Source organism: Myotis daubentonii, chromosome 11 (genome assembly GCF_963259705.1).
Source record: "Myotis daubentonii chromosome 11, mMyoDau2.1, whole genome shotgun sequence".
In the NCBI taxonomy this organism is placed as follows: Eukaryota; Metazoa; Chordata; class Mammalia; order Chiroptera; family Vespertilionidae; genus Myotis; species Myotis daubentonii.
The window spans coordinates 49,067,630-49,092,364 of NC_081850.1; the positions used below are offsets into that span (position 1 = coordinate 49,067,630).

At 39.1% G+C, this 24,735-nt stretch overlaps 1 protein-coding gene across 6 annotated transcripts in view; it reads left to right on the plus strand.

Moving 5' to 3' along the window:
- The window catches only part of NTRK2 (neurotrophic receptor tyrosine kinase 2), a 320,511-nt gene that overhangs the window by 64,938 nt on the left and 230,838 nt on the right, over window positions 1–24,735 (plus strand). For all 6 annotated transcript variants that reach the window (XM_059657051.1, XM_059657052.1, XM_059657053.1 and 3 more), the window contains 2 exons: window positions 2,631–2,731; window positions 9,209–9,308. In XM_059657051.1, the coding sequence (XP_059513034.1) occupies window positions 2,631–2,731; window positions 9,209–9,308 (201 nt within the window). The remainder of the gene's footprint in view (window positions 1–2,630; window positions 2,732–9,208; window positions 9,309–24,735) is intronic.

The window sequence follows — 24,735 nt, forward strand, 5'->3', positions numbered from 1 at the left end:
TAAACCTGCAACCCAGGCATATGCCTTGACCAGGAATCGAACAGACAATCCTTTGGTGCACAGGATGACACTAAACCAAATGAGCCATTCCGGCCCGGCAAAATCATTCAATATTGATGACCATTTTCCCTTGATATTTACAGTGCCTGTAAATAGCATTTTCTCTCTCATGCTCTATTCTTGGAAGTAGTAAATCCATTCTGCTGCAACAATTTGTTTCCATAATTGGGAACTAATTGCCTGTTTAAAAGCCATGGCTACCAAGAAAACGGCAATGTATCGGTTTCTAGTTATGACAGTAAACCCAATTCAAAATTACATTTCTTATATAATAAGGAAGTTTGGCTCATAGACAGGCTCCTCAAAGGTAGGGCATGTTTTAGGGTGGATTAAACCAGCAGCTTAATCATGTCATCAGGGACCCAAGTTTTTTTCATCTCTACCCCTCCTCTGCCCATTGTTCTGCCTTCACCAATGCCTGCCCCCCCCCCCCCCCCCCAGTGCATTATTAGCTGAGGCCAACAAAGGGGCTATGGTTGTTCACAGTGATCTGCGAAAAGGGAGAGTTTCTGAAAGGGTTCCAGAAGGAAGGTAATTTTCCCAGAAACCTCCATCTGATCCTCCTTGTATTGGATTTAAGACCCAGTTGGGTCATGAACCATTTTTGCCTCCCTGACTGATAAGCAGGATGGATTATCCCTTGACTGAACCACCCCTGGAGTTTAGATTAGTTTCCCTGGAGGATGTGCTTGAACCCCTTGAATAAAATGGGGTTCTTTTAGGAATGTGGGAGGGGGAAACCTAAAGGTACACTATATTAACTTTTAACCAAACATCTCATCTGTACTTTGCCATTTTAGTCAAATGCCAAGGAAGTTTTGCTAGGTATGAAAATCCATCTTTCACAGATTTTCAAATCACCTTCATGACCAGGAGGCCTCTGTTTGGGGAAGTGCAGGCTAAATTTTAAGACTTGGCTTGAAGTTTGAGATTGAGTCAAAGTTAGACTGATTAAAATATTATATTTATACATTTATTTTACAAAATATTTTTCTTTAATTTTTAATTTTTATATACTCACTGACATTTTTTTTCTAGACATGATTCTGTGAGCTAATTTTAACTAGGAGATTATATTTTCTTTACCTGCTTTATACATGTTAAGCTACAATTCCTTCATGCTCTGGTTTGGATGATTTTTGTGCATGTGATTTGTTTATTTTTGTTCTTATTTATCTTGATATGGTTTAAAGGAAGAGTATCTCAAATTGTATCACAGAGAAATACGTTTTCATTGTGATTTAACATTTTAAAATTATGCTTTGGACTCCTTTCCAATAATTTTAACACTTAATGTCATCTTTCCATTGGCCTCAGATAGCACTTTGTCTTTGGGTCAAAATGTCATGATATTAAACTATAGATATTTTAATGATTTAGTTTTGCCATGAGTGGCTGGGTATGATATGAAGAGGTAAAAATAAGCAAGTAAATGATATCTCTTAGTGTTTGAAATTGAATTTTAATACATTCAAAATGGAAATGGTGAAGATATAGTTTTGCAGTCAAAAACAAAACAGCAGGCAGATAGAAAATAGATGCTTTTTCTGTTATTTTCATTCAAATTCAAAGGAACACTGCTAATAAAAATATAATTTAAATTGGTTACCCCAAGGCTTGCATAGAAATTCTACCAAGAGAGTTTAGCTGGGGCTGACTTAATGAGGTTGTTTATTCAGGATGCAAATTGAAGGCACCATATCTACTTAGAAAAAAAATAAAAAATATTTATACAGAACATTGTCTGCATTATGTTTATCAAATTTTCTGGCTTTTATATGCAATATTGCTAATAAAACTTTGGCTCACACAAAAAAATCAGTCATTAATTTTCTAAAATTGATTCAGAAGATGGCAACCACGTTTAGACATGTTGATGTGATAATGTATCCTTACAATTCTAAAGATTGTGTTGGCACAGCTCCCTGTCTATTAATTCTGAAACGGAAATATTAATGATTCATAACTCTTCAAAAAAGTTCATGTGTGTGCCCAAGTTCCTGATCAGTTTGATTTCACATTTCATCTCTAGTGGCTGCTTCTTACCCAAATAGGATGCATCTGCCTTAGAATCAGTGCTGCTGATTTCCAGTCTTATTCAGGTCTAGGCTCTGTTACCTTCTTGCCAGTTGACCTTAGACTAGTCAATGAACATTTTTCATTTGCAAAACTGACGGTTAGACTTGGTCTTTAAAGACTCTTCCAGGTCTACAAATCTGTGACTCATAGATGATTGATTCTTTTTCGTATTTATGTCAAGTGCTTAATCAGAAAAGTCACACTAGTATAAATTTATGTGCAAAGAAACACCCTAAACGAGGTTTAGAATTTGACCACCAAAACAAGGATGCAGAGATCTGGGTTCAGTATGAAGTTGGCAGTGTGCAGTCCCAGTGTTGCAATGGATTTAACCCAGCAGCCGGGTCCTGTTCCTCCCCAGCCAGGCTGTCAGTGGTTTGGAATCTTTTGATCTGTCTGGTTTTGTTTTGGGTCATACTGTGGCTTCGTGTTTGTTGATAGCTTAATGACAACTTCACTATTCTGTCTCTTTCCCTTTTCTCCAATTTAAGATTATGGGACTGCAGCGAATGACATCGGGGACACCACGAACAGAAGTAACGAGATTCCTTCCACAGATGTTGCTGACAAGGCCGGGCGGGAGCACCTCTCGGTGAGTGGCCTAGATGGTTGTTTCCTAGGCTGGTTCTGAGCATGTTGGATGCTTACTGTTGGAGGTAGCTAGCATATTGTCTTTATTTTGAATGTCTTAAAAATGTTTGTCTAAAATGAAATACATCAAATAAAAGAAGACTTTTGGAGTTGCTTCAAGGCAAGTCTTTCAACAAGACCTTTTTTATTGTTCACATGTAAACAGGGCATTGGCGTTTGGAGGGTTTAATAGCAAGGTTTAAGAGAAGTGATAAAGGTAACCCCCGACTTATTGCTAGTGGTTCCTGTTTTAAATATCTGTCCTTTAAAAAATTATTATTAGAAGAACAAGAAAGCAGCTTTCTTGTACAGGCACGTATATAATTATTTCTGTCTTCCACACCTCCACACTGATCTTAAATATTTTAATAAAAGTTTCAGTGCGTACCACATGTAAGGATATATATGTGGTCCTTTTTTTTTTGAGCTTAAAGTTTAGGCAGTTGCCTGAGATGTGAATCCTAGCACCTCACACAAATAGAGGTGGAGCTATGTGGTGCGAGAAATAGAAGTAGAGGGGCTGGCACTCTGTTCCTTCCTGCTGGGAGAGCCAGGAGTCTTTGAGGACAGGTGGCATTCTCCATGGCCGGTGCAGGATGCCTGGGATTTGGACATAGAGGAACAGAAGGGAAGGGATTTGGGGGTGTGAACAGGAGCCTGCAGACTGGAAAACAGTGGTGATTGGAAAGTAAGGCAGGTGAAGGGTGGCAGTTGGAGGCAAGGTTGGAGAAGTTGGCTGTGCCAGGTGATGAGGATTTGAAACACAGTGCCAGGTGGTTAGATTTATTGCACAGTGAGGCAGCGAAAGGGGCTTGTGAGAGTCCCAAGACCACAGGGCTCCAGGGCTCTGGGCCGCGGTGATCTGTCAGCTGCTCAGGTAAAAACCCAGCAAATTTCCTCCATTTCCCCCTTTTCTTCACTTGTTATGTGAACCCAGTTGCACATCCTATGAACTCTGTATCCTTATAAACTCCAAATATCTCCCCATGTCCACTGCCACAGCTGCAGGCTAACTCGGGGGAAGGGGTGGCAAACTAAGGCCTGCGGGCCAGCTTCTGGCTCAGGACCTGTTTCTGTGAGGTCTACAGGCTAAGAATAGTTTCTATATTTTTAAGTGGTCTGAAAAAAATCAAAAGGATGATTTGTAACATGAAAATTTTATGAAATTCAAATATCTGTTCATAAATAAAGTTTGCTTGGAAAGTAGTCATGTCATTTGCATATTGTCTATGGCCACTTTTGTGCTGTGTTAGAACGCCAGGTGTAGTTGTAGGCCTGCAAAGCTGGGAATGTTTACTGTTTGGCCCTTTCCAGAGAGAGTTTGCCACCACTGCTCATTCCTAGGTGACTGCCATGCCTTCTACCTTCCCCACTCTCTCACTCTTGTCATCTTCCTGTCTCCACACAGCAACCTGAGTGACTTTTGAAAAGCACAAAGGTCACTCATTCTCAGAGTCTTCCCAATACATTGTAAAAACACTTATGTTATAAAAGCCCAAATCCTCACAGTGGCTAACATGGCCTCTACATACCTTGCTGGTCTCTGTCTTTCTGACTTCATCTCCCACACCTCCTCACTGCTTACCACCTGCCTTTAAAATTTTTTTTTATGGATTTCAGACAGGGAGAAAGAGAGAGATATAGAAACATCAATGATGAGAGAGTATCATTGATCGGCTACCTTCTGCACACTCCACACTGGGAATCTAGCCCTCAACCCAGGCATATGCCCTGACCAGGAATTGAACCGTGACCTCCTGGTTCGTGGGTGAATGCTCAACAACTGAGCAACACCAGCTGGGAACCACCTGTCTTTTAAAAATAATCTCTTACATGCTCCAGGTTTGCTCTTGTCTCACAGCCTTAACATTTGCTGTCCCCTCTATAAAGCATGCATTTCCTGAAAGTCACCACGTGGCTTTATCTAGGGTGGCCAGCAGGCAGCCATTTCCCTATGTAGTTATTATTGTCTGTAATTACCTTGCTTGCTTATTTGTTTGCTTGTTTATATCTTTTCCCTTTCACTAGATTCTTTAGTAAGATTCTCAGTAGGCAACATGGTCAGTATTTTTCATAGCTGCATCCCTAGTCACTAGAATAATTCCTGGTACCAAGAAGGTACTCAATGAAAATTAGGCTGATTAGATTCATGTGAATACTATAGACTGGGTTGCCAATCAGAGAGATTGGAATGGGGTGATAAGTTAGGGGTCTGGTACAGTAATACAAAGATAGTGTGATGTGTATTTAAACCAGGGCTATGGCAGAGAGAATGGGAGGCTCAAAATATGCACACCCAGTCTATGGAGACACACACACACACACACACACACACACACACACACACATACATTTCCACTGATGGCTCTATGCATTACATTGAAACAGCAGGACAAATGCTGTGATCAGTCAACTGTAGAATGCTTTCAACTTCTGCCTTGTGCAGTCATTTCAGTTTTTATTCTAGCTCCCAACCACTTAATGTTTTTGATTTGAGAAAATTGTTTGTGTCCATAGGAATTTGAGAGTATGTGTTAAGCCCACAGGTGTGTAGGTATTCCAGTTACTGAAAATGATGTTAACTGCAGTTTTCTCTTTTGAATCCAAATGATAAATTTAAGCTCCTCACTGGCATATCTCAGTGATGTTTGAACTGTCTACAGGAGGGTCACTGGAAGGCAAGATCAGTTAAAATAATCTGTGTTAAGTCTCTACATTTATGACTCTACCTGAGGCCCCAGGAAATATATCTGAGGGGTATAAGACCATATTTTTATAATTTAAAAGAAAATTTAAAAATTATGTGTGGATCAGATAATATATATATATATATATATATATATATATATATATATATATATATATATATATTCCATGATCACGGGGTGGGGGGGAGTGAGAGGGAGAGGGGGAGATTATTCAATTAGAAGAAAAGTTTCAGAGCCACTAGCTGATGCAAAAGTTAAAGTTGTCAGAGCACTTGGAAGACAGCCCCAAACACTCACCTTTCTGTTCCAAGTGCTCCCATGAAACTTGCTGGGTTTCCAGAGGAGGGCAACTCCTTGTTTTATGCTACGAGATATCCTCAGATAAAAATGAACCAACCAGCCAGCCAACCAACCAAACCACAAAACACCAACCAACCATCCAACCCAACCACCCAAACAAACCAACGCACCCCTATTTGTCCCCATATAAAGACCATACCCACCCTAACACAATCACAGTACATTTTCAGTCTGTTTTTATCAAACCATTTTTTGAGGAAATGATTCTTCTCATTTTCAAGAGAATCTTTGTTTATTAAAGGATTCTTTACATTTAAAGCTGCTTTAATAGGTCTAAATATTTGTTGGCAGACCATTCACTACTTTGCAGGTGTAAAACCCCTTCTCTGCAGGTTGAATTAAGTGTTCTTTAATAATGCAGAGAAGGCAGTGCAGGTATTCTTATTTGCATGGACAAATGAGGAAATGGAGGCTTGGGGAAGTAAAGGCTCTGATCTAGTTCTTACAGCTGGTAAAGTCAAAGTGTTCTGCAAACATAAAGACTCAGATCTCCTGAATGCCATTCAAGTACTTTCCAAAGCGATAAGAGACTACTGTGGGACTTCAGAGAGGTCCTGGGACTCAGGGCTAGCCCTCCAACCTTTCTTCATCCCAAGTTCCTTATTGGTAAAATAGTTTGAATTTGTTTCTTTAGGTATTCTCCTTCTACCCACAGAAGTCTGGACATAGTAATAGGGTAGAGAAACCTAGAGCTAAAATACTATGATCTCTTTCCCATGAAAATATTAGAAATAAAGATTAAAAACAAACAAACAACCACATCCAAACTAATTAGGCAAATCGAGGGAAATGATCTTGGTTAGAATAAGTTGATCCAAAACTAGCTTTTTAGGAATCATTACCATGTTGTTTGTATATAGACTGTAGAGAGAGTTTAGTGTATATTTAGACATTTGCAAAAGCTTTTTGTGAGAGAGCCACTCACAGCTCAAGTACCAGAGAAGAGAATTATCACACCTTTGCCAAGTGCTTGGCATGTGCTTTTTTCTGTGCTTTGTGACTTATTTCATGCTGTCCCCATCTGACATCAGAGAAGGTGCTGTGGAGGTCTAGCCATGTGTTGTTTTTTTTTTTTATATTTTATTGATTTTTCACAGAGAGGAAGGGAGAGAGATAGAGAGTTAGAAACATCGATGAGAGAGAAACATAGATCAGCTGCCTCCTGCACATCTCCTACTGAGGATGTGCCCGTAACCAAGGTACATGCCCTTGACCGGAATCGAACCTAGGACCTTTCAGTCCGCAGGCTGATGCTCTATCCACTGAGCCAAACCGGTTTTGGCGTCATGTGTTTTTATTATCCCGTCTTCACTTCCAGCCACATGCTTAGGAGTGGCAATATAGTGGATAAATCATAGGATTTATACTTGGGCAGACTTTCGTTCAAATCCCAAGCTTCAAAGGTGTGATCTTGGGCTGCTTATTAAATTTTTCCTAAATCTATTTTATTATTATTATGATCATCATGGTAGCTGACATAAGAAGCTGGGTGAAAAAAAAGGTGAAGGGATTAAGTAAAAACAACAACAACTATGTATAAGCCACAGAGGCACAGACATGGTAATAACTAGCGGGAAAGGGGTAGGAGGTAGGTAAAAGAAGGCAAAGGGGGATAAATGAGGACGGAGAGAGACTTTACTTTGGATGATGGGTGCATGATGCAGTGTGGCGATGATGTTTTGTTGAGTTGTACACTTGAAATCTATATGGTTTAGTTAACCAATGTCAACCCAATAAACTCAATTAAAATGATAGCTGACATTCATTTAGTATCTATTGTAGATAGATACTGTTCCAAGCCCATTATCTGCATTAACTCACTGAGGATTTACAGCTTGCAAAGTGCAATTATTACATTCCCTCTTTACACATGAAGATCATGAGATTCTGAAAGGTTAAGCAATTTTGAAGTCATAAAACTAATAAATGGTAAATATAAATTTTAAACTCAGGAAGAACCCATATTCTTAATCATCTCACTGTGAGGATGTATCAGTTAGGATAAGCTATGCTGCAGTAACAAGAATTCCCAAATCTTAGTGGCTTGAAGCAACAAAGGTTTAATTCTTGCTTCAGTACATGTATTGGCAGGAAGTTCTTGCAGCCTCATCCTGATTGCAAGACTAGTCTGACAAGCAGCCACCTTTTGGGAAGTTAGCATTTACTATGGCAGAGGTGAAGAGAGCAGTAGAGCAGAGTTTCTCAACATTGGCACTATTGACATTGTTATTGTCGATGACTAAATCATTGTTGTGGTGGTGAGATGATGTTCTAGGTACTTAGGATGTTTTTGCAGCATCCCTGGCCTCAACTCACTAGATGCTTTCTCATAGTTGTAAAAACCCCAATTTTCTAAATGTCCCAGGGGTGCAACATTCTCCCTGTTTGAGAACCACTGCCTTAGCCTAAGATCTTACAGCAGCAATGAAATCAGTTGCCTTGATAACAAATATTTGCCAATCCTGGTTTAGAGAATCAAACTTTTCTTGGCAGCAGGGCCTTGGGGTGAGCAGTAGGAATGGAAGGAGATACACAACCCTGCATCCATCTTTGTTTCTAAAATGTTACTGTGCATTTTGTTAGCATCATGCACTTGTGCCTCTGTGATCTCCAGCTCAGGGGTGAGACAGGATTCACATAGAATTTACTCTCTGCATTTACTCTCTCAACTTATAGAATCCACATCTTGCAATTACATTTTTAAATTAAAAAAACACCTTTGAATTGATCTCTATCATACATATAGAGAAGTGTACACATCGTAAGTCTACAACCTAATGAGCTTTCACAAGTTAACTCACCCACAAGTGCCATATTGCTCTTTTCCAGGCCCACTCAGTGCTCCAGAGGACCCTGACTTCTAAGAGCAACAATAGCCAACTTAAAACATATTTTTATTATAAACATTTTCAAATATGCATAACAGTTGAAAGAACAGTAAAATGAATCTCATTATATTTTTCACCAACTTCAAATATTATCAGTATTTTTTTTATTCATTTCATTCTTCTATTCTCCAGGTAGGTAGATAGGTAGGTAGATGGGAAGAGATAGAGATATATCTAATATTATATTTCAGTATAGATATATTACATATATCTGTGCATATATCTGTTGTATATGTATATCTCTACATAATTTCAATTAGATATGCATTTTATAACTTTTAACTTCTGTTTTCTCATTTGAAAAGTAGAAATAATACATAAATACATAATTGTAGGGTTGTTGAGAATTAAGTGAATTGATATACATACAGTTCTTAGAAGAGCAAGTAGTAAGCATTGTATGAATATTAATTGTCATCATCATCATCTGGATATTGGAAACTAATTAGCAAGGCCATAACTGTCCTCCCTTCCTGTCTCTAGGTTTATGCTGTGGTGGTAATTGCATCTGTAGTGGGATTTTGTCTGCTGGTAATGCTGTTTCTGCTGAAGTTGGCAAGACACTCCAAGTTTGGCATGAAAGGTAAGAAGGGTTGTGTTTATTTTACTTCTTATGTGGAATCATTTTTGGCTTATGACTAATGCTAATTACCACTAAAGAAGGAAGCAGCTAGATTTATGATCACTAGTTTTAAGGCTGAAAAAATAGCAACAAGGATATGATTCTACAAACCAAGACAGAGCAAAATAATGTTGATTACTCAGCACTACCTACTTTCCAATGAGGACAGTTGTCCCAGAAGACATAGAACTGGTTTCTTGAGTATCAAGTGACTAATAATGATATAGGCAAATAGGGCCCAAGTTTCCCTTTTGCATCAGAAAGGAAGGCAAGGCTTGGTAGAAGTAGGCTAATTATGGCCATGTGTATTGTGTGCAGAAAGGTTCTCCTGGTCATTTTGACTTCCAGATCTTCCGTGGTAGGCTTTTGGTGCTGTGACTGCTGTTTCAGAATCTCATCTTTTGGAAGCTGAACAGCACTGGGAAGCAAAGTAACAGCCATTTAGTAGTACACCATTGTTTTGTGAATGAGTGACTTCTTTTGTGAAGTGGAAAATTCAGAGTGCGCGATTAAAATTTAGGGTCTATGTTGCCCAAGAATAGATCACTGGTCTTATTTAGCGAGCTGAAAATTAATTTTAGGGGGAACACTTGTTTAAATGTTCCTGTGGTAGGCAAGAGTTTTAGTGGTTTAATAGCATTTGCTTTGAAGTTTAAACTTACACTCGTATATTGACTAATATATTATTGTTGAGTTTTGTGTGGTCTCATAAATTGCCACGAGCTTGGGAAAGCTGTGAAGACGGTTTAGTGGTGTCTTAGTTGCTTTGGAGAGAAGGTCTGGTGGGTTTATTACAACTACCATTGATGTTGCTTGTTTACTTGGAAGGGAATGATTAAGTAGCAGGAAGTTCCCTAGCGTCCCCTGGCCTCTGACGTGGATCAGATCTGTTTCTGAAGTTTTCTCGTCTCCCTCTGTTGGTGCCCATCACCGAGATTCCTAAACCCAAAGTGAAGGGGAGGAGTAATGGTCACCTGGGACTTAAACCCCTCAAACCTCCTCCTGACACCCTTTGGCCTGCTGACCCTTGACATTTCCTTTGGAGGAAGAAAGATCTGCCATTCTCTAATTATAACTAAGTCTTGGAAGAGGAACTACACTACCGTGATTTTAATTAATCCTATGGTGGCAGCTCACAAACTGGACTTTGCATCAGAAACTCCTGCAGGGCTTGTGAAACAGGTTTCTGGGCCACCCCCCGAGTTTCTGATTTACCAGGTCTGCAGTGGGCCCCAGAATGGGCATTTGTAGCACTTCGCAAGGGACACCGGTGCTGCTGTTGCCTGAGCATCTTAGAGAATCACTGTTCCCTGGGATACACATGGGCTACCAGGCCTCGTTGTGAGTGTGACAGGAAGCAGCAGAGGTACTGCAAATCAAACTCCCCCACTGCTTCGCAGACCTTCCTGGGTCCCCATGTGCCCGGGCCCAGGCCAGGCTTCTGCTCTCTGCATGTCGGCCACCTCCCATAGCATTTTGCTTTCCTCATTCTGATCAGGGGCTTTCTCTCCTTAGAGGCAGTTGGAATGGATATCCCCACGCATCCATTTTTTACCTAGAGAGGCAGACTGGCTCTATCCCTTTCCCACCTTGAGAGTGTAGTTTGAGATCTTTCCAGCTCATGGGTCTTCAGGGAGAGGATCTGTCTAGGTCTTTTTGGGAGCTCAGCAAAGGCTTTGAAAACTCCTCCCTACCCCGACTTAGTGTTAGGAAAACTACCGATTGAATGATCTGTGAAAGTTAGCATATTCTCTGTAGCTCGGATGGAGGAGAGTTTGGTTCAGAGAAGACTGAGTTCATTCAGAGACTCTGGCACTAAGACGGAAACAGTATTTTATTTGGGTAATTTGGGGTGATTACTGCTAAGGCACCTACATTTTCCACATGTAACCTAAGGGTATTCTTAATGAATTGCAAGAAAAATTTTGCTCAACCTTGTCAGAGAGCCACTAAACGACTTCCTTCAGGCAGTATGCTTAACTCTCTTATTTCTAAACATAAATTAAATACTTTAAAAAATTGTCTTGGAGACTCACATTCTTGTTTAGAATAATTACTTTTTCTATTTTTAGCTACATGTCTACCCATGCCATGGTTTGAACAAAACAGACCTGCATTGAGGTTATGGTTCTATTAGTCAGATGCCGAGTTGATAATTTTGGGGGAATCTAGTAGATGAGGCTCATGCAATGAGGGAAAATGAAATTGCATAAAAAGTGGTGTTTAAAAATTCATGTAAGCTAATGTACTTTAAATGCTATTAGGGCTGCGATTACTGCTGAAAAAACATATGTCTGAAAAAGGGCAGAATATGTAAAAACACTATAATACTTCCTGAAAAAGCTAGGAAATATGTCAGTTGTGATTTCTGAGTTTCAAGGTAAGAAATGTGTGTAGCCTTGACCAGAACCAATGTCTTGTTTCCATGTGAGAGGCCACTGGCTCACATGCAGGTGAGCTATTCCAAATGTAATTCTCACCCTCATAAGCACTCTGGGGAGATTCTGCCCTCCATTCATATTCCCTGTCCTGGAGGCAGTGTGACTGAAAAGGGCGGCCAGCCCACCCATAGGCATTTACAACTTTTTACCCATCCCCAGCGTTGCACACTTCAGTCTTAAGTATTGACTGTTTCTTTTTAAAAATATATATTTTTACTTATTTGGGAGAGGGGGAGAGAGAGAGAAACATCAATGATGAGAGAGAAGCATTGATCGGCTGCCTCCTGCATGCCCCCTACTGGGGATCAAGCTCACAACCCTGGAATATCCTCTAACCTCCTGGTTCATAGATCGACATTCAATCCCTGAGCCACACCTGCCAGGCAAGCATTGACTGTTTCTGTGATTATAAACTACAATTTAATACTGTTAAAGGGCCTAGGGCAGTGGTTGGCAAACCGCTGCTCGCGAGCCACATGCGGCTCTTTGGCCCCTTGAATGTGGCTCTTCCACAAAATACCGGCTCTTCCACAAAATACCGACTTCTGCACATGGACCACGAAGTTTCAATTGTACTGTACGTGCGCGCCTGCACGTGGTATTTTGAGGAAGACCAACAGTCAAGGGGCCAAAGAGCCGCATGTGGCTCACGAGCTGCGGTTTGCCGACCACGGGCCTAGGGTAATACAACCGGAAACCTCTTAAAAACCACACTGTGGCTGAATGCAGGGTTGCTCTAGCTTTATGGATTGACCTGAGAACACAAACATTATTGATGGCCTTCCTTCCATGGGAGGGTGATCTGTAAACTTCATAGAGTTTTCTCTCTGTTCTGTCGATTTACCATGACCAGATGTTGATGGTGCCATCTAGAGCAGGAGGGCAGACTGAGCTCTGTGGTGACAACATTCCTACTGGTCTTGTTCATCATTCCTTATCCGGTGCCAGGCCCAAAGTTGGCACCTAGTAAATATTAATTGACTGAATGAATGATCACAGATAATTTTTAGCTTCATCCATTTCAGTTTGGTATTTGGGAAAGAGTTAATATTTGGAGTGCAGCTCATCTGTGAATGGTTAAAGAGAGATCTTGGATCTTTGCTAAGTTTCTGAAGGGGTGAAAGCCCTACCCACTTTTTGTTTCCACTTATTCCAGATAAGTAGTGGCCATACAAGGAGGTCATTTTGTCTCCCATTTTCTCAGACTATTTTAAACAATTACTGCTGTTTAAGTTGGAGGGTTCTCCATTTTTCACATGAACATCTTCAATTTCTGCCTTTGTGAATGCACAGCCTCAGAATATGTGTCTTTGTCCATCTCTGAATCCAGCTGAAGTGATAGGTGGTGGCTCCTATCTGCACGTTAACCTAGAACTTACCTTTCATTATCACTTGATATATTTTAAACTACTTATTGCTAGTGACCAAGGGACTACCGGCCTGTTTCAATAATGATGTCGAGAGGCAGAATTTACCCCAGTGCATTTTACCATGCTCACTTCTGTGCCTTTACCACCTTATTGCTTTGTGGTCAACTATCTAGTTATTGTAATTACAGAAGCCCCAAATACAGCCCCTCTGTTAGTGCTTGGCCATCTGTAGTGAGGTCATTCTATGTGTGCTCACTATGGATGCATAAAATGTATAACACATGTATTTAAATCTGTATCTGTATTGATATCCTAAAAGCATAATTTTATCCCTTTTCTTTTAAGGCTGCCTGTGATTTATTTTAGTTTGATTTCCACTGAAATAGGCCAGAAAGGCTTTCTAGAGCAGCCTTATTGCCCAAGGAACAGGCAGGCAACCAGGCCTTTGAATGCTCTCATTTGTGTTTAGCTCTCACTTGCTTCCTGGCTCTCTTTCCTCACTGAAGATGTTGACATTTCTTCATTTCCATAAAGGGGAAATGGAGGCATCTGGGGGCCCAGGGGCTGTGTGTCTTCCAAGAGTGTTCCACGTTGGGAGCCCTGCCTGATGGTGTTGATGGTGTGTAGGGCTGGAAAAAATACAAGGGAGCCAGGAAGGTGGAGGGAGCTTGGCACCCCTCACAGTGGTAAGAATAGTTTTGGCCATAGGCTTGGAGTTCTTTGCATTTTGTGATGGAAATCCACCTATGATATTTCCCCCTGGGTATTGATGCATCCTTTGTCCTTCTAGAGCCGCGGTTCTCAACCTGTGGGTCGTGACCTCTTTGGGGGTCGAATGACCCTTCCACAGAGGTCACCTAAAACCATCGGAAAACACATATATAATTACATATTGTTTTTGTGATTAATCACTATGCTTTAATTATGTTCAATTTGTAACAATGAAATTGGGGGTCACCACAACATGAGGAACTGTATTAAAGGGTCGCGGCATTAGGAAGGTTGAGAACCACTGTTCTAGAGCAAACATCTAAGGGACCCTAAGGGATCCCGCAAGAGGCACTGGAGCAGGAAGGCTTTCTTTCATTCCACATTCAGCCTCCATATTCCCTTTGCACTCGTTCCTGCTATTTGAGCTGGAGATATTTCCAACTAGTAACTGACCAAACAACTACACAGCCTAAGAATGCAGAGCCAGGTTTTCTTAAGTCCAGATTCAAGGCCAAGAGTTTAAGTTTCTCCTCTTCTAAATGATCTTCTAAATGTCTTTCAACAGAAACCAAAAATTTGGTGATTTAAAAATAGTCATAAACATACTGGGGCCAAAGCTAAAGAGGTTGAAGGTTAAAGCCTTTTCTACGAGCTGAAAACAATCCTGGAAAGTTTAGGAGGTTGAGTTTAACAGATATTTGGATTGACTTTTAAAAGAGGAAAAATGTGACCGAAAGCCAGAAACAGTTAGTTGTGGAAACATCTGTAAGGACAAACTATTTTCCATATGCTGCCCCCCAATCTCCACCCCACTGTTTTTTAAAGACAAATAACATTAAGAAATTGTAAGAGTAACACATGAATCAATTCTTGTTTTTCACGATTTCAAGCACTTTGGAAATAGAGCTAAAAGTGGAGGTTTCTATTCACCCTCCTCTCTCATGACACTTCTGCTCTTAAGGGTAAACTTTTTGAATAATCTAGAATGTGTATATTATATCAATAAGAAAATATATAGCTTCCCTTATTATGTAGATATTCAAATATATTCACTTTTGGTTCCATAAAGAAATTAAAATACCAATCTTGTCTGCATCTTTTAAAAAAAAACTTTTTAATCAAATTTTCTGGGGTGACATTGCTTAATAAAATTATATAGGTTTCAGGTGTACAATCCTATAATACATCATTTGTGTATTGTATTGTGTTTACTACCCCAAGTCAAGTGTCCTTCCATCACCATGTCTGCATCTTTTTAAGAGAACAAGTTTGCCTTGTAGATATTTCCATGTCAGCACCAAGGTATATACTGCATTCTATTTAACAGTACTTCTGAGTAGTCTGGTGCCTGGCTACTTGGGTCTGGAACCTGGCTGTGTCCATTACAAGCTGTGTGACTTAGAGCAAGTCTCTTATCCTCTCTTATAGTTTTATCTGTAATGGGGCGATAATTGTATCTACCTCATAAAGTTTGACAAGACAAACTGAATTTATGTGTGAAAAGCACTAGTATTTAGTAATTACTACACAAATGTTGGTTATTATTATTGTTGATAAATTGTGATTTATTTTCTTTCTATAATGAAAATTTTACATTTAATCAAGTTTACAGAAAGCTATTTCAAATAATACTTTACAGTTAAGATAGAAACTTGGAAATGGATTGCTGAGAGAAATGTGTGTATATTTTAAATGTTGATAGATTACCTTGTAAAAATGCTTCATTAATTTATACTCCCACCAACAGTATTTTTTGTTTATATTTTCATCCATATTGGATATTATCAATCTTTTATATTTTTTCCAAATGAATTAAAATGATATTGATTAATAATAAGGTTAATGAGGTTAATCATCTTTATTATGTGAAGAATAAGAAATGTTTATTTTTACTTGTCAATTTATAGACATTTTATAAACTATATATATATATTGATCAATCTTTTATTGGTTACATATGTTGTTCACATTTTCTTTTATTCTTGACTTTTTAAAATAGTGTCTTTTGGCAAACAAAAACATTTACCTCAGTGTAGAAGCAAATCTGTCCATTTTTTTTTTTAATCTTAGTTTTTGTGTCTTGCTCATTAGGAAAGCCTTCCCAAACCTACGGTGGTAAATATACTTTTAAATATTTCCTTTACCAGTTTTACTCTGTGTGTATTTTTAAACTTAGATCTTTAATGTTTTAAAAAAATTTTTAAAAACTTGGTGTGAAGTACTCTGTCTTTTTTGGAGCTATACGGAGTAAGGATATTTGAATGACAGTGTGACATTTTTCAGAGAGACCAACAGTATTATTTTAACTTTCTGGAATTAGAAAGCCACTAATAAAACGAAAAATAAATCTTGAAGAACTTAGCAATTAACTCTTTTGTACAGTAAGTATTGAGTGTTGTTGGTTCTCTCTGATAATGTGGGAATGTAACCCTCACAGAAAACAGATTTTCACAGGAACCATTCTTTTACTGCCCTTCCCCCAGCTTCAGATTGACCTCACAGTATATCTTAGCTCTCTCTTAGTAGAAAAGAAAAATTTTAAATAATATTCAAATCCTCAGGAATTTCAGAAAAGACATCATTTGAAAGAGTTGTTCAGTAATTTGATAAATAGGAAATTTATCAAAATAAAAGAATTGGTGCAAGCATTTCTTTCCTGTCATTTGGAATTGTTATAAAAAGAGTTTTCGCCATATGTTTTGAGGAAGGGAGGGGAGTTTGGAGATCTACCTTCCAAAGTCTTTTACTTCTTTTAGGACAACATTTGGGTTATGTCTGTATGAGGGCAAAACGTGCGCATTCTTTGCAGCATCTTGAAACGGGGGCGGGGGGGGGGGGGGGTAGAACTTTCAGGAACTGGCCAGATCACCTAAGACTGGAAATAGAAGCAGCAGCTTTTCTTCCCTTAGTCTTGCAAGTGCACTGACCTTGAACTTCAAAAATTACTGGTCTTATGTGGGCATCCCACAAGCCTAGTGTGACTCAGGGGAGAGCCCAGGTTTGTTTGCTTTTAATGTAGAAATTGCTCTCAGTGTTTTTTAGGGGCTTTCCACACTACTAGTTTCACTTAAAGGTAAAGGGTTCCTTAAGAAATTAGATTTTGTATTTAAAAAGTCAGGAAAGCTGAAACCGGTTTGGCTCAGTGGATAGAGTGTCAGCCTGCGGACTGAGAGGTCCCGGGTTCGATTCTGGTCAAGGGCATGTACCTGGGTTGTGGGCACATCCCCCGTGGGGGATGTGCAAGAGGCAGCTGATCGATGTTTCTCTCTCATCGATGTTTCTAACTCTCTCTATCTCTCTCCCTTCCTCTCTGTGAAAAATTAATAAAATATATTTAAAAAAAAAAGTCAGGAAAAATGGTTACCCTTCTTTATTCTCCATAAATCTTGTAGTGAACTCACTTTGACTTCCTTACACAGATCATGGCGTATTTTAAAAAGGATTTCCCAAATTGGAACACCTGCTGGTTTTCTTCTTTTTCTTCTCTAATTCTTATTTGATTATAACCTTTCATTTTTTCCCTTGCCATTTTGTCCTTCCACATCTCTCTGCTTCCTAGTTTTACATTTCTTCTCTCTTTTGGTTTTCTTCCTCCTTATTCCTAGCATCTGATGTTGGTGGACAAGCTTTTCAGAATTTATAAAGAACACAGATAACTTGGCTTAAATTCTAACATATGCTCTGATTTTATCTTACTTTATTTTGGGCAAGAATATTGAATGATTGTGGGAATAAACTTAGCTCTAAATCAGCAAAATTGTCATGTGGTGATTCAGAATTTAGCCTGTTTGAATACTTCACATCCTTCATGTTTGTGCGACGTTAACTCTTAAGTCTTCAAACCTAGGATCCTGTAGCTATCTAACACTGGGGACTTATGAATCAGATAAGCTTGTGTTCAAATCCCAGATCTCCAGTTAAACATATTTTGGGGCAAATTTTGAAACTCTCTAAATCTTATATTCTTCTTTGGTTAAATGAGGCAATAATAGCCATCTCTTGGGTGATTATAAGAATTAAATCAGTGCTTAGCTTAGTGCATGGCTCATTGAACTAATTCCATGAGAGGTAGTTATTTTTCAGATTTATATTATAGTAATACACTATTAAGGAAAAGAGTATGGGGAGAGTCTTGTTTGAATTTACACTGAGTCTGAATTTCAGAAAAATGTCCCAAATGTATCTAGTGCTGATCATTTCCTGAAACAATTATCTAATTTCTAAGAGTTGCAGAATGGTGTTCATGGTGTTTGTTGTTTGTTTGTTTGTTGTTTTGTTTTTTAATTCAGTCATTTCTTCTGCATACTGGCTTCTGTTAAAACAAAAGAAAAACAAAAACAAGAGCAACCTGATCTCCACCAAAGATTTCAACTTTTCTTTTTTTTTTAGTTTTATCTGGACAACCCTTCCTTGAGGCTGTGGATGTTTGGTGTCCAGCTGCCCAATTGGGGTTATGGGGTTACAGAAAAGATGTATAGTCAGTGTTACTATATCAAAATATTATTATATTTTATAATTTTTTTGTTTGTCTCAAGATTATTGAGCAAAGATATTGTTGGAATTCTTTTTTTCCTTATCACATTGATTAATCATTAAGTAAATATAAACCTAATTGCTTTAGAATTATGTCCCTCATCTCTGTGATTATTGGTAGAATCAAAGATAGTGAGAACTGGCAGGGAGCTCAGGAATCATCCAGAGCCTTTATTGTAGGTCTGAGGACATTGGAGCCACAGAGCTTCAGTGACTTGCCTAAGGTTATGTCTCCGCTTTGTGGCAGATCCAGGGCTGGAAGCCAGGCCTCATGACTCCAGATTTAATGTTTTATGCTGTGAGACTAAGAAACATAAGAATAAATGAAATTTATTTCCACACCAAATTCACTGCTTTAGCACTAGTTCATATTGCCATTGGATGTCGCTAACATATATTTCCACTGGTATGTATTGCTATTGAATGCTACTGTTTGCTCCTCAGATCTGGGGCATATGTCATCAGTGGTAATAAGATGGCTTCAGGAGATACTCAGGGCTTTCATCTTTAATTCTGATGGTTCTATATTTATTTTAATATTTATTAGGAAAAAAGTGTACCCAGAACATCATACCTTTGGTTTAATGATACTGTTATTTAGGATAAGGCTTAAGTTAAATAATAAAATAAAGAAAAGTGTTGAGTAAATAATTTTAACTTAAACTTTAAAAAGATTATTGAATAGAACTATCCTAAGGCACTGGAAATTTAATACTAAAGAGAACAAAGACGTAGGATGGAACTCTAAAGCAATTAGGTTTATTATACCTACTTAATGCTGAATCATTGTGATAAGGAAAAATAGGAGAATTCCCACAATGTCTTTGCTCAATGATTTTGAGACACACAAAATAACAGCCTCATGACACTTAAACTCCAGGGGAGAGGAGAGGCAAAAAGATGGAGGAAGAAGTATAGATGTAATCTATAGGTCATGACAAATGCTATAAATAAAATGAATAAAGGTAAGAAGAGAATAGTGAGTTCTGTAATTTTTAAATAGTTAATAAAAGCCTATGTGATGAGATGGTATTTGAACTAAGAAGAAGGCAGTGAGGAAGTGAGCATGCTTATATCTGAGGGAACAGCATTCCTGGCAGAGGAAACAGCAAATGCAAGGGCATGGAGGCTGGGAGAAGCTCTGCATGTTGAAGGAACAGCAGAGGCCAGGGTGGCTGAACCAGAGTGAGGGATGGGAGTGGGGGCAGCAGGAGGAGAGATCAGAGAAGTGACAGAAATGCCTATCCTATAGAGACTTACAGACCTTCATAAGGCTTCTCTGAATGAAGGGTACTTGGATAAGGCATAAACTGTGAAAGTATATATACAGAACTTAAATGTGGACAGCACTGATGTACTAATGTACTGAACTGATTTCTGACAACAAAAGATTACTGGGGAAAAGGTATCTTTGGAGGACTAGGGTAGAGAAGTTCATGATACAGGTATATGGAGAAAATTTCAGTTCAGAATCATGATCAGCTTTACTTCAGCATTGTGATCCCCAGCCTCTCCGCGTGTGTACGTACACACACACACACACACACACACACACACACACACACACACACTCACAACACCAGCCCAAAATGATGGTTTGAAAAGTATGTTGGTCAAACATATTTTTCCCCAGTATCACACACTCATACAATGCTATGGTTGATAGTGATCACATGACCATGCCAGGGGTAGGACCCAGGGTTTGAGTTATGTCTTTAGTTTTTCTTATCTTTCTTCTCATCTTCATTATGATTCCTTTTATGTAGCCCAGTTCATTTCAAAAGCTAGGTCATTAGAGTATAGTTAATTTTGTAGCTGAAATAATTTGAGTCAGATTCTTCTCTTTTTTTTTTATATTTCAGTTGTTATTGAGAGAAAAGCACCACTCTTTGAAAACTCAACTGATGCATGTTCAGAGTGATCCAAGATATTGTGGGAATTCTGGTTTTCCTCATAAGTATGATTACATGTTAAGTAGAGCCCATGTTCTCTGTGCATGGTGCTCCCTTTGGCTTGAAAGACAGGGCTAGAACATAAGGAAAGGCCGGGAGTTTCTGAAGTGGCGCAATTCTGGAGAGGAAACAAGCGCTTGATTTTTCTGCTTATTATCCTCCTGACAGATTACTAATAGTGCTTTGCCATCTTGTGGTCTGGATTAGTTGTCTTTCTTGAATCACCATGATATGAGAGTGGGGAGGATTTTATTATTCTATGAGCAGACATTCACAACTCCTTAAATGCATTTTTCTATCTTTATGATTCACCCCCTTCTTATTTTCTCTCTGTTTGGGGATGTATTTAATTGACTGCCACCTTTGGAGAGCTTCTGTCCTCTTCCTCCTTCCTTCCCCAGCCACACGTCCCTGTCCGCTGGCCCCGGGAGAGCACTATGCATCCTTCCCCCATAAGACCTGGGAACTGGGTCCTTTCCAAGTCATCACTGTTGTCATGTATATCTTCTTTCTTATGAAGTGCCAGTAATACATATTTATTCTAGTCTATTTTCTTACGTACCACCTAATATGCTTATGGGTTAGCAAATTCAAAGAAACTAAATCGGGCATTATTGGCAAAAAACATATTTGAAAAGATAGATCTGTACAGACCTCCATAATGAAAACCTAGAAATGGAAAACAGTTATCCATAGTTTGGGATAATTCCAATTATTTACATGGATTCTTTGACAATATTAATTTTGGTTTGACATCCCTTGTTTTCCCTCTATTCAGCATTTTAGACTCCATACCAGATTCTCATTGATTCCAAAAGTTTTAAATTATGGAACAATGCATGGGAAAGCAGAGAATTATCATCAGACTCTGAATTCTCAAAATTAGAATATGCCAAGAGTAGGAGATGCCAAGTCTGAGTGGCTTCATTTTAGCCCTGACTTTAGCAAATGTTTCACCTTGACTTAATAGTTCATTGCAAATATTTTACAATTGGTAGTTGAGAATTTTGTATTTTGTTTGAGGAAGACCATCATTCTTAGGCTAAAATCTTTTTTGCTCCAACCCCTCCCTAAATCCATTCATCTCCTGAGCTCCTAAGGTGTTCTGAGAGTTTCTAAAATACTAAACAGCCTCCTCCCCTTAGTGGCAACTACCAATACTTGCTTATTTAAAATTGGAACTTAGTCCAGTCCATGTGAATCAATGCATTAACTTATGAACCAGCAGGTCATGGTTGGATCCCTGATCAGGGCACATGCCCGGGTTGCAGGCTCCATCCCTAGTAGGGACGTGCAGGAGGCAGCCTATCAATGAATCTCTTTTATTATTGATGTTTCTATCTCTTCCTTTCCCTTCCTCTCTGAAAATCAATAAAAATATATTTTAAAAATAAAATTGGAACTTAAATCTGGGTGCAAAAGCTCAAGGTGCCCATTAATTGTCAGTGTTATGTCTGTTTGGGCCCCTCAGAAAGTCTTCATGAATTTTGCTTTACTGTATCTAGTTATACAGTGGTTTAGGATATGCTTTCCTGTTCCAGTTCTAGTCTTTCAGATGTGCTGACATAATCGCCATAAATTATAATTGCCAAATTATAAACATTATTGGAAGTTTTTTAAAAGAGGTGTTTAAAACCATTCACAACCCTAACAAATTCATTATTTTGATATTTCATGTTTCTGTAGACATTTTAAATAATGCATGAGTTAATCCAGTCTGCCTACCCAATTGGCTGTCTCTAGTGAGTCTCTATTATCTGAAATCTTAGTCAGCATTCCCCTTCTGCAGATAAGGACATAGAGCTATAAGAAATTATATTTTTAAATTACAGGAATTAATTTGATTAAAGCAGAGTCTTGAATCTGTGCGATACATCTATTGTACAGATGCATAGATCACACAACTTAATTTAAATAACATCCCAGAATCTCTGAGCGGTGTGGATGGTTAAATGAATAAGCATATGTGAAGCAGCCCAGGAGTTGTCTGTGCCAGCTTTTCTCTTGGTATTTAAGGGGTTGGCCACCGATCTCTCCCAATTGCTTCCATCTGAGCAGTGGCTGTGCCCTCTATTGGAGACTGGCACAACTTTCTTCAGCAGCAAACCACAGCTGTAATCGGTTGAAGTGCTCATTTTTTGATGCCTGAGGGCAAACCTTCAAAATTGAATATTACACTCCTAGGAAATATGTACTTCAAACTTGTCTTTTGTAAATTACTAAAGAAAAATGCATATATTACAGTTAAACGTACATCATTTGGTGATGGACCAACTCCAATGATCGGAAGGCAGAAGCTGACACAGATAGGTTTCCATGAAATTCTCTTGATTAATGTTGTAAATGTCATTATGTCTGTGCTCCGCTCAGCTCCCCTCAAGCTCCCGTACTGGTTCTGTGTGCTGATCCTGGCTTCTGTGTGCGTTTTCTCCTAAGGGCTGGCACCTGGAACCTTCTTCAGAGGGCAAGCCGTGAACTAGTGGAGCTCCTGCCCCACACCAACACACACACACACACACACACACACGCACACACACACACGCACACGCACACACACACGCACACAATACACACACAGCTGGAGGTGAATGGGGGCTAAGTACCCTCCACCCTCTTCTCTCAACCCCTCCTTGGCAGCTGGCTGACTAGTGTAGGAGCAGAAATGCTCACACCGTGTCTGTAGGCTGGACCAACTCTTTGGGATGATTGATGGGTTCTCTACAAGATCTGTGGTGTAATTTGCACTGCAGAGCTCCCTGTGTGATCAGGCTAAGAGTGAGGCTTCACTTGAAAATGCAGTTTTGCTTGGCTTCTTCTATTTCCTCTTCCTACTTCCCTCTCTCCTGTGAGCCCTTCTTTAATAAATCACTTGCCATGAACACTGCTCTCTGGGCCCACGTCTGGGCAACTGACCTATGACAGTTTTTTCTGTAGGAGCTCTAAGGAATTAAATATATTACTTGGCGCTTTAAATCAGTGTTTAAAACTATTTTTATATCTTGTTTGCTAATTTGGGCTACATATGAGCAAGTGGATGATCCTAAAATTTAATTTCAAAATTAAGCTAGATATAGATTATAGTTGCCACCTATTGAGGGAAGTGGCACTGTGTGCCACATCCTTGACACATTTTCTCTGATTTTCATAAAAACCCTGCATTGTAACACTGAGCTCATTGACATCCAGAGACATTTACTAATGTGTCCAAATCACAGAGCTAGTAATTGGCAGAACCACAATTTATATCCAGATAGTTCTGGTTTTAATGCTTTAGCTTTATCAACTGCTGCCCTGCTGACTCTCTTTCCTTCTTGGTGTATTAAAATATATATTTCTAGATGCTATCAAAGGTGCATTCCAACATCAAAGTTCATAACCTACTAACATTGGAGGAGACTGCCTCTTTATTAAGAAATACCAAAATACATCACTAGACATCAAACTTAACTCACCAGAATGGGAGTGATTGAAATAATTTCTAATAAACATTTGAGTTAAGTCATATCACTTTGTTGTGTAAAGAGAGATCTTCATCCAGTTTGTGAGAGAATCTGGATAGTTCATAGGAAAACAAAATCATGGAGAAAGTGCAGACAAGAAAGGGAGTAGGGAATGTGCATTGGGAGGATGGGGATTTCTCCCTCTGGGGTGGTCGTGCTCAGTCCCATGACTGTATTGTACTGGGATGCTGTGTAGAAAATGACTCTCTCCTGCCTCTAAATGGACCACAGCATCCTGGAAACCTGAACTCGTCTCACAGGAGTCATCAGTGTCTGACACGGAGAGACCCTTAAAGAAAAAAGGAGGGATAATGGGTTGGGTTCTGTTTGAATTATGGATTACAAAACAAGCCCTCCACATGTGAAAATTTCAGCAAGAATACATGAAAACCACACCAGTGACCATTCAAGTTCCTGTAAGGTGATGTCACCACTTCCTAGTACTGCAGACAATACTGTTTTTTCTTTCTGGAGTGTTGTTCACCCATCCCTTTGCCTGGTTGTTTCTTGCCTATCTTTTAAAGATAAACCTCAGGCATCACCTCTTCCAGAAAGCCTCCTCTGGTAGCCTCGGGTTGGACAAAGTCCCGTTTTTGTAGACTTTTAATACCATGAGTAATCATCCAGAAAAAATGCTTAGCTTATCATATTGAAAGAATATGTTTTACCTGTTAATCTTCCCATTAATCTGAAAGCTCCTCCAAGTCAACAGTTCTGTTCTGTTATCTCTATGTCTCCAGTACTTGGCAATGTGCAAGGCAGAGTTAACTCTCAGTAAATGTCTTTTTTTAAATAACTGAACTGAACTACAAGGACAGAAGAAGGCACCATGTCTTTTTCATGGTTTATTCTTACACATTGTTTCAAAGCCATTCGGGAGG